The 14585-nt window shown below is 30.2% G+C and overlaps 2 protein-coding genes and 1 non-coding gene across 3 annotated transcripts; all 3 read left to right on the top strand.

The window, feature by feature from the left end:
- The first annotated feature begins 3756 nt into the window (after nucleotides 1–3756).
- LOC122594719 lies at nucleotides 3757–3907 on the top strand. Its single transcript, XR_006323081.1, has one exon. It is a non-coding gene; the product is annotated as a U4 spliceosomal RNA (small nuclear RNA).
- Nucleotides 3908–11088: 7181 nt separating this feature from the next.
- On the top strand, nucleotides 11089–12928 carry LOC122592182 (protein FAR1-RELATED SEQUENCE 5-like). The gene is made up of 4 exons (XM_043764383.1): nucleotides 11089–11161; nucleotides 11614–12188; nucleotides 12314–12423; nucleotides 12685–12928. Exons 1-4 carry the CDS (start codon nucleotides 11089–11091, stop codon nucleotides 12926–12928), a joined length of 1002 nt encoding a protein of 333 aa, XP_043620318.1.
- Nucleotides 12929–13051: 123 nt separating this feature from the next.
- On the top strand, nucleotides 13052–14178 carry LOC122592181 (protein FAR1-RELATED SEQUENCE 5-like). Its single transcript, XM_043764382.1, has 2 exons — nucleotides 13052–13690; nucleotides 13852–14178. The coding sequence occupies exons 1-2, from the start codon at nucleotides 13052–13054 to the stop codon at nucleotides 14176–14178; spliced, it is 966 nt and encodes a 321-aa protein (XP_043620317.1).
- Nucleotides 14179–14585: the final 407 nt, after the last annotated feature.

Here is a 14585-nt window from a genome sequence, read left to right as displayed (position 1 = left end):
ATCGGATGTATTAACTAATTTATATCGTATGATATCTTTTAATGATGTATAAAAAAAATTTTATGCACGTTAAGTTGTTAACATCCATTAAATTCTGCGTGCTCCGCACAAAACTTTCATTATCTATATTATATTATAAATAAAAAAAGCTCTTTATTTTTGAAAAAGTTAAAACTTAGCATAATATTTTTAAACTATACTATTAATCACTTATCTTTTAAAATAGAGTTAATTACTTAAATGATACCTAACGTTTGCGTCATATTATTGGTTTCATACATTTCCTTTTGAAATTACACTGATCACACCCAACGTATGCAAATCTCTACTCGGACCATACTGGAGGCTAATGCCGTCACGTGGTCGTTAAAAGGCCATGTGACGGCGATATTAAGAAACACAATATTACATCTTTACCCCTCACTCGGACCATACTGACTATTTTCATAATATTGTGCAAACGTTAGGTACCATTTAAGTAATTAAGAAACGCGATATTACATCTTTACCCCTCACGTGCAAGTCACGTGGGGGGGGGGGGGGGGGGGGTTTAAAGGCCATGTGACGGCGTTAGCCTCCAGTATGGTCCGAGTGGATATTTGCATACGTTGGGTATGATCCGCGTAATTTTGAAAGAAAATGTATGAAACCAGTAATATAGCGCAAACGTTAGATATCATTTAAGTAGTTAACTCTTTAAAATATCTAACATTTACATTAATTACTTTTACATCAATAGTTTACAACACTCGACACCGCCTACGCCACTAACAGTCGTCTTCACCAACACACCGTCGCTACGACGGCCACCGCTGCATTGCGCGGGTACCGTGGTAGTTTCATTTTTAAGTAAATTTTATTCTCAACTCGCCAACTCTTAAATGAGAAGTGACCGGTATCTTATAATACATGTAAACATCGAAATTATTTCAATCTAGCCAAATAAATTGTAGTGTCTGGTTCTATTTTTGAACCATAGGAAACTAAGTCATCTTAATTTCGTGGAAAACCTTTTCCACCTACATGTTACCATTGTTGAACCTTTTTTGCATTCCTTGCTTTTCATACACACCAACATGTTATAAAAATTATCTTTTTAAAAATCTTGTTCTTCTTGCTTAAACCCACATATTTGCTGACCTCAAAAATACCTCCTACAAAAAACAGGAAAATCGGTCTTACTTTACACCAACGATTGATCCTATGCCAAGTTCCCATCGCTAGTCCTCACAACTTATTTTAATCATAATCCTATAGTTAAATGGGTGTTAATTAACAAAAAGTTCACACATTTGAGAGTTTTAACAAATTTTAACTTTTTTTTAAGAATGGCTAACAAATATTACTTAAATTTCGATTCAATTTACGAACCACATTTCTAATAAGTCTGAATTATGCTTATAAGTATAAAGCTTTAACTGAACATTATTTTACGCAGTTTTAATCTAGTGTGGCAACATTTTACTTCCTCCATTCCTATTTCGTACAAAATGATATACGAATAAAACTAAATTATAAGTCTAAAGGTAAATTTAATGTATTCGATGTTTGATACTTATATCATAATTATTCCTCTTCATCTTTTATCATCATTGATCATATAATATATATGTCATCATAATATTTTTAGGTTTTTTTTGGTTGAACGACATAGTTAAACAAAGGGCATGGGTTTTAAACCTATGAATTCAAATTAGACATATATATATATATATATATTGAAAAGTTATTTTAAGAATTTTTTTTTTTCGAGACCTTTTGAGAACTTTTCAAATCAAGCCCAGCTGATGATTATTCTTTACATGAAAATTATTTTTTGATTGTTTTCTGAATAACTTATGTGTAAATTTGAAGTTTATAATTGTTTGAAGGCATGTATTATCATCCGTTATACAATTATGTGGAGATTTGGATTTTTGATCACATGTGCACGAATATTGTTATGATTACATGTGATCGACTTGCATACATGTGGTCATAGCAATATTCATGCACATGTGATCAAGAATCCAAATTTCCACATAATTGTATAACGGATGATAATCCATGCCTCAAAACAATTATAAACTTCAAAATTATACATAAGTTATTCAGAAAAACAATAAAAAAAATAATTTTAATGTAAAGAATAATCATTGGTTGGGCTTGATTTGAAAAGTTCTCAAAGGTTCTCGCAAAAAAAGGTTTTCAAAATAACTTTACCCTATGTATATATATATATATTTATATATCAATAATTTCTCTTTTCACAAACATAAAAAAAAATCGAATTAAAGTTATTTATCTATACTATTATATAAAAATTATAACATTCGTATTGAAAGTTTAGAAAAAAAAGGGACATGCGAATTGATCAAACTACTCTTAATATTAAATTATACCATTAGTCCTTTATATTATAAAATATCTCTACTACCCCTTTAAATTAAACACTTTAACATGAATACCTACGCCGTTTGACGCCGCCACCACCATTACCATCCGTCGCCGCCATCACACCGTTGTCATCACCGGTTCGCCGCCATATTACATAGGTACCATGTTTAAATTTTTTTTTTTGAACTGCGAATAGTATCACTCACCGCACCACCATTTGCAATCGGTGACAGCGACGCGATCATCTCCTAATGCCTTCCAGGAGGAAACCCAAATAAAATGGGAAAACCCCTGTTTGCGGAAATCGAACCAGTGACGTCCTAGCCATCCAAAGGTTCTATCCAACCCTGATGACCACTGAGCTGTGAAGCCGTGGTCAGGTATCATGTTTTAATAATAAAGTATTAATCCATAAAATGTCAAATATAATTTACCATTTCATTCGGTACAAATTTAGCTTGAAATAATAAATACGGGTACGTAATTAATTAATGGCATAATGCCTAAAGCGATACTAATAAATGTCATTTAATTAAATTGGACAATAATTTTACAAACAAAAATTGGGGCAAGTTTTATCCTAATTAATGTCGTGTTTTTGGGTATTGAGGGTGAAGGGCTCTCTAACGCGAACTCGGTTAAGATAACGTAAGTTAAATCCTCTATTGCGAGCAAATGATCCATATCTTTAGAAAAAAAAATAATATTATTTTTACATGGATTTTGCTAAACGAAATTTTAAAAACTATAAAGTGTATTAAATAGTTGTATAATTATCATAAAATTCAATAATGTACTTAAAATATTAAAATGTACAGTTTTTTTTATATACAAGGACTTCACTTTAATATTTTTCTATTTACATTTATGTCTGATCTCTATATATTTTAACACCGTATTATGTAACTACACGTAAAAGGGTGAACACTAAATTATAACACCCATTTTCTTTTTTACGCTTCCTTTTGTATATAAAATGTCGTAGTGAGACAAATTAGACTTTCATACTTTTAACTGTAATTTTTTTTTTATTCACAATTTCACATTTATTAATGTAAAGATTTCATTCACATTTTTTATTATCAACAAATTGATGAATTGTTTTCATAAATTTTATAATTGTAAATAAAAAATACAGACAAGTGATGATTTTTTTGTTATACATCCACCCCCGTTAAGAATTCTTGGTTGACAATGGTCTAATTGTATGAAGATTATATTTGTCCGTAGTGAAGAAGCCCCGAGGTTGCAATTTGTTCAAATAAATAACTTTTAAACAACCTAAAAAATGGTCGTGAACGATTACAAGGATTCCACATAAATCTGAGTAAAGAAAACCTATCATCTCTAATCAAGACGCAGTTAATCGTTATTGTTTTAATCTTTGCGCTTGGGGCAATGACGCAGTTAATGAGGCAATAACCGAGACGTGTCATTGGTTGAAAACTATTTCCAAACTTATCATCTCTAAATACTTAAAACAATAAAAACCTCCCATTTTTTATATATTTTTTTATTAGTTTTTTTAAATAATAAAAAAAAAACCTAGCTTCAATATATTAAAAACATATGCAATGATTAACTATGACTATGTGTGCATTGACTATTGGTACCTTTTAATTGTATTGACTATCGGGTATGGAAGAAATTTAAAAAAAGTACAGACAGTTTTAATTACATGCATGGAACAAATAGCTCATGACTAATGGAAGTGTTGCGTTGATTTCGTTCTACTGCAATGGAACAAATCTTTCTTATTCATCGATGACTAGTGATATAGTACATGTCCAATTTATTAGTCGAAAAATAAGTTCAAAGACATGTATAATAAATAAGCTTCGGATTCAACTAACTTAATTACTTTGTCAAACTTTTGAAATGTTGTAGCTTAGGTTGTTGATCGAAATCGAAATCTTTTGTTAGGATAAAAATTTATTAGGTTGTAGAGTATTATATATGTGTTACAAAGAAAGCCAGCCTAGAAAAACTTTACTGGATATCCACGCAAAACAGAGAAAAAAAACCTTGTGATTACGTATAAGGAAAAAAAAAAAAGAGAAAAGAAAAGAATTTTGTTAACAACCTACACTAACAGGGTAACATGAATATACCTTTAGTCAGTTCTGCAATAATTACTACGTAGATTAACTAGCTACAATAGAAATAAACAGAAAAATAAATAAAATAGTGACAATCAATAATGTTTAAAAGCAATATTTAGTTAAACCGATTTGAGTAAATCTGATTAACATTAAATTTATAAAAACAATCATCATACAAATAAAAATACCATCTATTCATCATATTAAACAAATCTATCTATATCTATAATCTACGAGAGAATCTATAATCTACGACAGAAAATATTCGCGCGTTGCGGCGGTGAGATGGTGGGGGTGATATGTCATAGAGTGTGATAGCCAAATGTTTAGCCATTAGATTTAAAAATTCGTCAAAAGTATATTGAATGATCTCCCTAACAAAAGAATACGAAATTTTAAAAACACCCATATAAATTTTATAATTCTTTGATGTACGGTTTTTGATATAAAAGATTTTGAATGAATTAGAGGAATAAAATGATTTATGGAGTAGGGATAAAAAAAAATGAGTGGTTGAGATTTGAGAAGAAAGATTAAACTGAGTTGAAAAGTTAAAAAAGTTTGAAAAGAACAAATATTTTATAATAAAGTAGAGATATAAATAATAGAGATAGAGAATTTTATATAAAAACTATATGCCCATGTTAAAAGTTTAGAAAAAATAAGAAATATAAATTGACCAAAATACCCTTAATATATTAAATCACCAACTTTTAGTATTAAATATTTAAATTACACAATTAGCCCATTATATTATAAAATATCTCTATTGACTCCCTTTAAATCAAATACCTTTACGTACACCAATCGATGTCGCCACCACCATCCATCGCCACCATCACACCACCGTCATCGCCGGTTCGCCGCTGCATTGAACGAGTATCATGCTCGTTTATTATAACAAAAACAGTTAAGCTTTAATTTAAAACTGGTTTTTAATCGGGTTATAAAATCGGTGCAATCGAAAAAGCCAACCAAGTTATAATTAAACTGGTTGATCGATTAGATAGCTGGTAAATCAGTTGAACCGACTAAATTCGAATCGATATTTAAAGCTTTCAACAAGAAAACGCAACGCCCAACATATATAACGATTCGACTTTCCTACACTTGAATGTTTTTTATAATTTTATTAACGGCGCCGGCAAAGTGGAAGTCATAATTTATGTCGCTCAAGTTACTACTTAGTCACATATCTTTAGAAAAGTACATTTTGAAAGTTAAATATATTTTACTAACACAGAAACCTTAATCCAATGAATTTGATACTCCGTAGTATTTTATATACTTGTAATGAAAGATCCAAAGTTTGGAAATTAATATTAGCATTATTATTAACTGTACGTATTATGATAAAATAAATAATTTTAAGATTCCAACAACAAACTATGTACACATCATGAAACTCGAATATTCGTGGCTACTTCCACTTCAATCAATCTAAGATAAATTATAAAAAGTATACACATAAATAGACCAACTATACGGTACAAAGGTTGACAAACAAATCTTTAATTAAAATACTCCGTATATTTTGTCCATAATTACGAAACGTGATTTATCTGTATACCGTAGTCAAAAACGTCTACTCCGTATATGTAAACTAAAGAGTCACCAATGTTGAACAGCCTCATGGGCAATCCCATAATTTTTTCTCGGTTGGATACAATCATAGTACTGAAAGGATCAGTGGTGACTCCGGTAATTCAAGTGCTCAGTCCGGATCGGAAAAAAAGTGTCTGTAATTCTATAAGAATTTTTTTTTTCAATAACAAAGTGATAGTATTAAAAATACATATAACCAATGATTCGAGAAGCTCACCTAGTATTCTTCATAACAAATTAGTTAAGATTTCATTCTCAATAGCTATTATCGCCGATCCACTAATTATTGCTTAGGATTTTTCCTTGTTGGTTGTAAATAAAATTTCAATAACTTCAACTTCGAAACTCTTTTTGGCAGATACAACCGTGACTAGATAGTCAACAATATTCTATATGCAATGGTTGCATTCTAGAAATAACCAAGCTATTTCAAAACCTTCAAAAAGTGCTAGGAGGATTTACTCTTTATCTTCTAATTTTCAATTAGATGTTTAATTACTAACTAGGTAAGGACCCGTGTTAACACACGGTTCCCTTAAATATACTGATGTAAAGAGTCTAATTAAGCTTTGTTTAACTAATTGTAAAAAAATGTACACTCTATTTATTAGTAAGGACATAACTTTGTATGTACATATATCTTTAGTACCTAAAATAGTACATTATCTACAATTTAGGCATTGATTTGTTATTAAAATTAAGGATAATGATAAATCAACCTAATTGGTATGCCTAAAGTTGTGCCTAATTGTAAGATGATGACATGTGAAAAAATCAGGGGGCAAGATTAAGAAAGAGAATTAGTGCATTCCACATGTCAAATTCCTAAGGTTTTAAGCATATCTTTAGACACACCAATTAGGTTGATTAATCATTTTTCTAAAATTAAATATATTTATATCTATATAAGATTTATTAAATAGTTATACACTTATCATAAAATTAAGAAGATGGACTTTTAATATATTATACTTTTACATCTATAACATCCATAGAAAATTTTAACATTCGCCCCTCAAAATTTGCTTGCCCCCCTCCAGGCCTCCCCTGGACAGCATACACTAGCTCAATATGTATACATACTCACACTTATAAATGTAAATGTTTGACTTAATAAAAAAAATTAAGTGCATACATAATTAAATGTGTTCATAGTTTGTACAATTTTGAACATTGTGAAAGAAAAAGTGTATAGAAGTTAAAGAAATTTGTTAAAACTTACTTTTTAAATTTCAATTTTAAGATATGTTTAGCAAAATTAGCTGTAACTTTTAGTTGAAGCTATAAACAGTAGCTTTTAAACAAAGTTGTTAACTAGATTTTTTATTTTTTAAAATGTCTGGTATGATAATTGTATCTGCAACATCAAGAGGTATTTGTGTAACTTTTAAAGATTAAAAGCTTAATCGAAAAGTTAAAGCTCATAAACGCTACTTCAAGTAGTGTTATATTTTGGAGTTTTTACTTTCAAATAAAAATTAAAGCTAGTTACATCCAAATAAAACTTTTAACACTTTGAAAATTTTTAATTTAAAATAAAAAGCTGAAGCTTAAAAGCTTTTAAAAAACCCGTACCGAACACAGCCTTAATTGTATTATTGCCTGTAGTCTGTAAATAAAGAATGTAATGTAGTAACCTATCCTTTTAACTATTAAATTTTAGATGGGTTTGGGTTGGGAATTGGGATGACCCATAAGGCCATAAACAAACAATGCTTCTCCATTTTACATAGCCCATATCTTAAATTTATCAGATTCTCAGCACATTTTCTATTTCAAATTTTCAACATATCTTATTTTGGCATCATTACATATTTACATATACGCAGGCAAAATTATGATGTAGTTTATATGGTTAGTGATTTGATATAGGAATCAATAATAACTTTTTTATTACAAGTACGGATCGAATATTACAACGAAGGTTTCAAAATCAATAATAGTTGACACTCTTGTGTAACTTAAGGTCCAAAGGTAGAGCATGAGAAGGGAGAAACATATATCATTTAGATGAAGTCTGGACGAACTTGATGATCCACTTTTAATTAAAGCCTTAAAGGTAAGAATAAGTGTGTTGATGAAGTTGGATATCATAAACATAAGGTTGGCAGAAAGATCAAATTCTCTATGAGCATCCAACTCATCAAGTCAAAAGTGAATTGCTCATATGCTTCTTGCAACAACACAATCGATTGTTGATAGCCCCATTTATAAATAGGTTGTGCAATAAGAGGCAAGGGTGTAGTTGGCAAAAACCATCGGCAAAATTTTGGCAAATTGGCAAGCCTATAGCATGTGATTTGGCAAGTTTAATTGACAAGTTTGACAAGTGACATAGGCAGGTTTTGGCCGATGATAACCAAGGATTGGCAAATTTTGGCTAGTACAAAATTCCTTTTTTTTTGTCTTGTCTTTTTTTTTTGGCAAAATTTGGCAAATTTGGCATACTACACCACAAGCATTGACAATTTATTGGTAAGTTTTGGCTAGTTATTGACAAATCCACATGGCAAAATTTTATTGGTTAGAACTTACCAAAACCTTAACAAATTGGCACTACACCTTTGCCCCTAAGTCGATCTGAGGATATCTATTGATGTTAAGGATCCAGTGATTGATAATGATACCCAGAGTCTGAAGGTTCAGGATTTTAGTTCTTGTCATTCAAAAATGGTAAATATATATAGTTTACCCAATGCACGATCAAAACAAAAAAATGACACTTCATAAAACCAACTTAGATGGAGATTCGAGATCCACAATAGAAAGGGTGTTTGGACTTTGGAGAGCTACGGGGTTACACATTAGTTGAATGATTATAGATCATATTTTATAGGGATATATCTATATCTATATATATAATAAAACAATAGTTATCTTAGCTTTATAAGGCTATCCACCTCAATTTAAAACTATGTTTAAACTTCGCCACGTAGGATTGTTCCTACGTGGCATCTCCATGTTTATTTCTACAATATTTTTATCATATATCAATATCTATATATATATATATATAATATATAATAAAATTAGATTACTATAAATAATAGTAATCATATCAAATCTTATAAAGCTTGGCAATATATACTCAAATATATTTATTATCGATGTATAAATATAAAAATAAAACTAACTTAACTAAGTTAAATATAAAGTATGGAAAGAAAATTACTATCATAATTGATAGTTCAAATGAGATCATACGAAGTCTTATAATTATATGATTTTAAATTTTGTATTATTTATTATTAGTTGCATATTTTATAAGGGTTATTTTCAACATCATATGTTATTTTTTAGGATTTCATAATCATTATTATGGTTTTGTTTCATATTATATCTTAGTTTATATTATTGTTTTTTTATAGCTTTATTCGTAGTTTAGGATGTCATGATTTCTTCTAACAATGTCATCATAGTTATAATATGTGTTTTTACATGTATTTTAAAGATTTTTATAAGGTGATTGTGTTTTTTTTCGAGATGGGTTCAATATTAACGGTAACTTAATTTATTTTATTATATTCACATCTTCTTATATTTATGATTTTATTTTTTGATGAAGTTAAATCTTTTATGAAATGAATATGATGAAATTGCAGAGATCATATATAAGTTTGTCAAAACAATGTTAATTATAAATTATCCAGAATTTGTCATGTTCTTAACTAAATTAATAATTATTGACTCGCGCATCGTGCGGGGAAAAGATCCTAGTGTGTATATATATATATATATGGGAGCAATCAAATAAGAACAGTTTTAAAATAAGAACGGTGAGAACACTTAAAAAACATCATTTTGATGCATTAAAAGTCCATAAAACTAACATAGTGCTTAACTAATTATCATTATTTAAGTGTTTAACAACACATTGATCCGTCAAAAGTGAAAAAATCACGTTTTTTGTTGGATGCATCATTTTGATGAATAATCCAAGATGGATGCACAAAACAAAAAACGTGATTTTCCCGATTTTGACAGATCAATGTGTTGTTAAACACTTAAATAATGATAATTAGTTAAGCACTATGTTAGTTTTATGGACTTTTAACGCATCAAAATGATTTTTTTAAGTATTCTCACCGTTTTTATTTTAGGACTGTTCTCACTGGAATGTTACCCTATATATATATATACTATATATATATATATAGAGAGAGAGAGAGAGAGTAGGGCTAACGTGAGAACCACAAGTATGGAGAGAACGGTGAGAACCATTAGTTTCCCTCCCTCTTTCTTCTTTTTTGTGTCGTTTTTTATTTTTTTAATTTTTATTTTTCATTTTTTTAACTTTTTTTCATTTTTTATTTACTTTTAACAAAAACCCATTCCAAAAAATAATAATAATAAAAAATTTTGTGGTAAAAAATCATATGGTTACGTGTTAAGAAAACGTATGGATACGGTACGGGCCAGAGGCCCTTATCCGTTCTAAACTTAACCGTCAAGAGATGCATATGGGAATGGTATGGATTTGATGGGTGGCGATCCAAGAGATGGTGACGGTTGTTATGGTACGGGTGTAGCCCTTAATGCTAAGGGCAAAACCCTTAGAGATGATATTTCAATGGTTCTCACGGTTCTCACTTGATCCCTTCACTATATATATATATATATATATAGGGGTGGGTTATATGGGAAACAGCCAACCAAAATAGTACAAGGGGACAATCGTGGACCGTCTGATCATCAGGTCTGTAGATCAAAAAAAAAGAACGCGGAAGGGTAAAATAGGAAAACCAACATTATTTTCATCCTAACTATATAAACCGCAACGACGACTCTTTCTTCTACAACCATCATCTCCGTCCTTGACGGCAATCCAATCTGCCGTGAAGGCCGCTAATTCCAACAGATTGCCGACATCTAACAACAAATTAAACAACCGTCTACAATGTTTGGCCTAAAAGGAACATTCTTTTCCTTTTAATTCCACTTAAAGAAAAAATTTTAGATTTCAATTTTCCAGAAAACCCTAAATTAATTTTCCGATCTAAATCGTATGGAGACAAATCAGAATGCAAATGCTGATGAAGATGTCGATTCAACTGCTAATAACGCACCAGCTGAATCAAGTAATTTTTTCTATTTTTTTATTTCTAATTTATATTATTCTCGAATATCATACAATAATTGTTTATTTTATTTCTAGTTAGATAGTTTTTATAATACATTTTTTTATGATACATCAATTAAATTATAAAGCATTTGAGTGTACTTTTTTTTATGATACATTTTTTATATAGTTTTTATGATACATCAATTAAATTTGATCCTGATTTAATAAAATTATAAAGCATTTGAGTGTACTTTTAGTTATAAGTTACACATATGTAATCCATAATACTAATGTAGGAGTCTGATATTTGACATTCAACTATTAAGCAAGTTACACATGTGTAAGTTATTTAATGTCAGTTATTTAGCTATAAGTTACACATGTGTAATGCATACTACTAATGTAGATATATCTATAAGTTTATAAATATATTTTCATATCTGTGTTTTTTGTTACATTTTCATATAGGTTCTTTTAGCATCTCAAACACTAATTTATATACAAGTAGAACAGAAGAACTTTACGATGATGATTCGTGCACACCAATAGTAGATGACAATTTGAAACCAGTCAAGGGTACTATATTTAAGACTATAGAAGAAGCTATACAAATGTACGAAAAGTATGCCTATGAAGCTGGATTTGATACCAAACTATCAACCCAAAGAAGGTTAAAAAGTGGTAAGGTTAAAACCAAGTACATTTGGTGTAGTAAATCTGAAAAGAGTCAAGATGTTAGTATGGATACATTAAATTCAGAAGAAAAAGAACGTAGATCATCAACAATGGTTACAGGTTGCAAAGCTCATGTTTTTTTCAAAATTGTCGAACACAACGGAAAATATGAGTTAACAGAATTTGTAGAGAAACACAATCACAAGATGAATGCAGGAGAATATAGATACCTTTCAAAGAAACATAGAAAACTGGGCATATCCGAAATAAATTTTATTCAGAAGGTTTCAACTTCCGACATAGGACCAACTAGAGCTCATCACATCTATAGTAACCTCGTAGGATCTCAGAAAAACACACATGGAACGGTTGTCCATTTTAAGAACCATAAAATGGCAATAAACTGTTTAATTGGTTCAGATGACTCTCAAATGCTAATAAATAAGATGAATAACCAAAAGGATTGTGTTCCCGTTTTTTTTTTAAATATAAGGTGAACAACAATGAGCTTGCTGGATTATTTTGGGCTGATGAGATTGCGAGACAGAATTACATAGAATTTGGAGATATCATCTCATTCGATGCCACATACAGAACAAACAGGTACTTTTGTTTTATTATACATTTGTTAATAATTTTTTTTCACTTGTTTTATACACTAAGTTTATAAAATTACACATGGGAAAGCAATGAAACAGTGATATTAAGTGAAGTATAAATTTTATTTACTCATGCACTAAGTTGTTCAAGTTACACATGTGTAACTGACATAACCAGCAGTGTAGCTTTATTTACTCATGCGTAACTAATAGATTGTTTAAAGTTTGTGTACATTAACTAACTATATGAAACCTACAATTTCAGGTACAATATGATATTCGTACCTTTTACAGCCATAGACAACCACAAGAAGACAGTTTCTATTGGAGCAGGAATGATAATCAACGAAACAGCGGAATCTTACGAATGGTTACTGAGGGCATTCTTAGGTGCATTTGTTGAACAACCTAGGATGGTTGTGACTGACCAAGATGTATCAATGAAGAAGGCAATTGCAACAGATTTCCCAGATTCACGACATAGACTGTGTATGCGGCATATAACTTAAAAGCTATCTTCAAAAGTTAGCAAAAGGATTTTTGAAAACAGTGATTTCAAAAAGAAATTCAACCAAATTGTTTGGGATGTATCAATAAGTCCAGAAAGGTTTGAGAGGAAATGGAAAGAGATAATGAAAGAGTTTAACTTGGAAGATGATGTATGGTTTAAACACATGTATGAGATAAGAAACTCATGGATACCAGCATACTTTCGAGAATTGGCGATGTCAGGTCTAATGAGAACGACTTCTCGATCTGAAAGTGAGAACTCTTTTTTTAACAATTTCACAAACCCTTATGCCACATTGGTACATTTTATGATGTCTTATGAATCTGCAATGGAGAGGCAAGGATATAGATTGGAAATTTTAGATCATCAATCACACAACAAGCAGCCAAGAATTATGACTGCATTGAATTTTGAAAGGCAGGCTTCCAAGTTGTACACACGGAAAATATTTCTGTTGGTTCAAGAAGAGATAAAACAGTGTCTTTATAATTGTTCTCAGATAAGTGTTTCTAATGAAGGAAGTAATGAAGTAATTATTATTAAAGAGAACAGAGAGATCAACAAGAAACCAGAGAAAAAACCTCCAAGAAATAAGAAAAGAAAAGAATATGAGGATGAAGATGAAGATATTGTTGAAGATATAGTAACTGTGCACGAAGAAGACCCCGAAGATGGAATTGAGGAATCAACAAAAAATGCAAAACGACATACTGCTTGCACATCTGGAACTACAGCTCTGAAAAGGATATACACATTTAAGGTGCATCAATATCTAAAAATATTTATTAATATATTGTTTTTTATTTACTTGTTAATTAGGCTGATTTACTATTTTTATCTTTTAAGGTTTTACTCAACAAAGATGAAGATACTATTAAATGCAGTTGCTTAACTTTTGAACGTTATGGACTCTTATGTCAGCACATATTTTGTATGTTTAAAGCAAATGATATTCAAGAAATTCCAGAAAAATACATTCTTAGAAGGTGGAGAAAGGATTTAATACCACCAGGAATGCGTACAAGAAGAAAAAGGTTCGGTGAGTCGAGTGAAGAATGTGAAAAGCTTGCTAATGAGTTGCATTTCAATGTAGAGAATTGTGTCAGCATATTATCAAAAGATATACCAAAACTTTTTGATTTTGTTAAGACAGTTAGAGAATTGAAAGACAAGATTGAAGATAATGTTTCAACTTCCAGAACAAAGAAAACAAAGGAAGTTATTCTGGATTTCCTAGGTGTTCAATAGCCTGAAACAAGGGAAGTTGAAAATCCTGCAGTTGTACGTTATAAGGGGAGTCATTCAGATTCAAGGTTGAAAAGTTCAAAGGAAATCGCAATGGAAGAGCACGCGAAGCCAAAGAGAAAATGTGCAAATTGTGGCTTAATGACGAATCATGACAAAAGAAACTGTGCAAAGAAGAAACTAGAAGAAGAAAAGGCTAAAGCGATTGCAGAAACTCTTCAAAGATTTAAAAGAAAGTAAAATAAATTGAGTTGATTATTTGTCTTAGATATTGTTTTTGGATTGTTTTGAAAGAGTTTATTTATTTGTCTGAAATATTGGTTTATCTACTTGAAAAAAGTGGAATGTGTTGGGGATTCTGTTTTCACTTTGCAGCAAGTTAAATGTGTGCTTTGAATTCCTGAATATTA

Source organism: Erigeron canadensis, chromosome 3 (genome assembly GCF_010389155.1).
Source record: "Erigeron canadensis isolate Cc75 chromosome 3, C_canadensis_v1, whole genome shotgun sequence".
Taxonomy (NCBI): Eukaryota; Viridiplantae; Streptophyta; class Magnoliopsida; order Asterales; family Asteraceae; genus Erigeron; species Erigeron canadensis.
The sequence above is the reverse complement of the archived record's forward strand: the minus strand, read 5'-3'. Positions and strand labels throughout refer to the sequence as shown.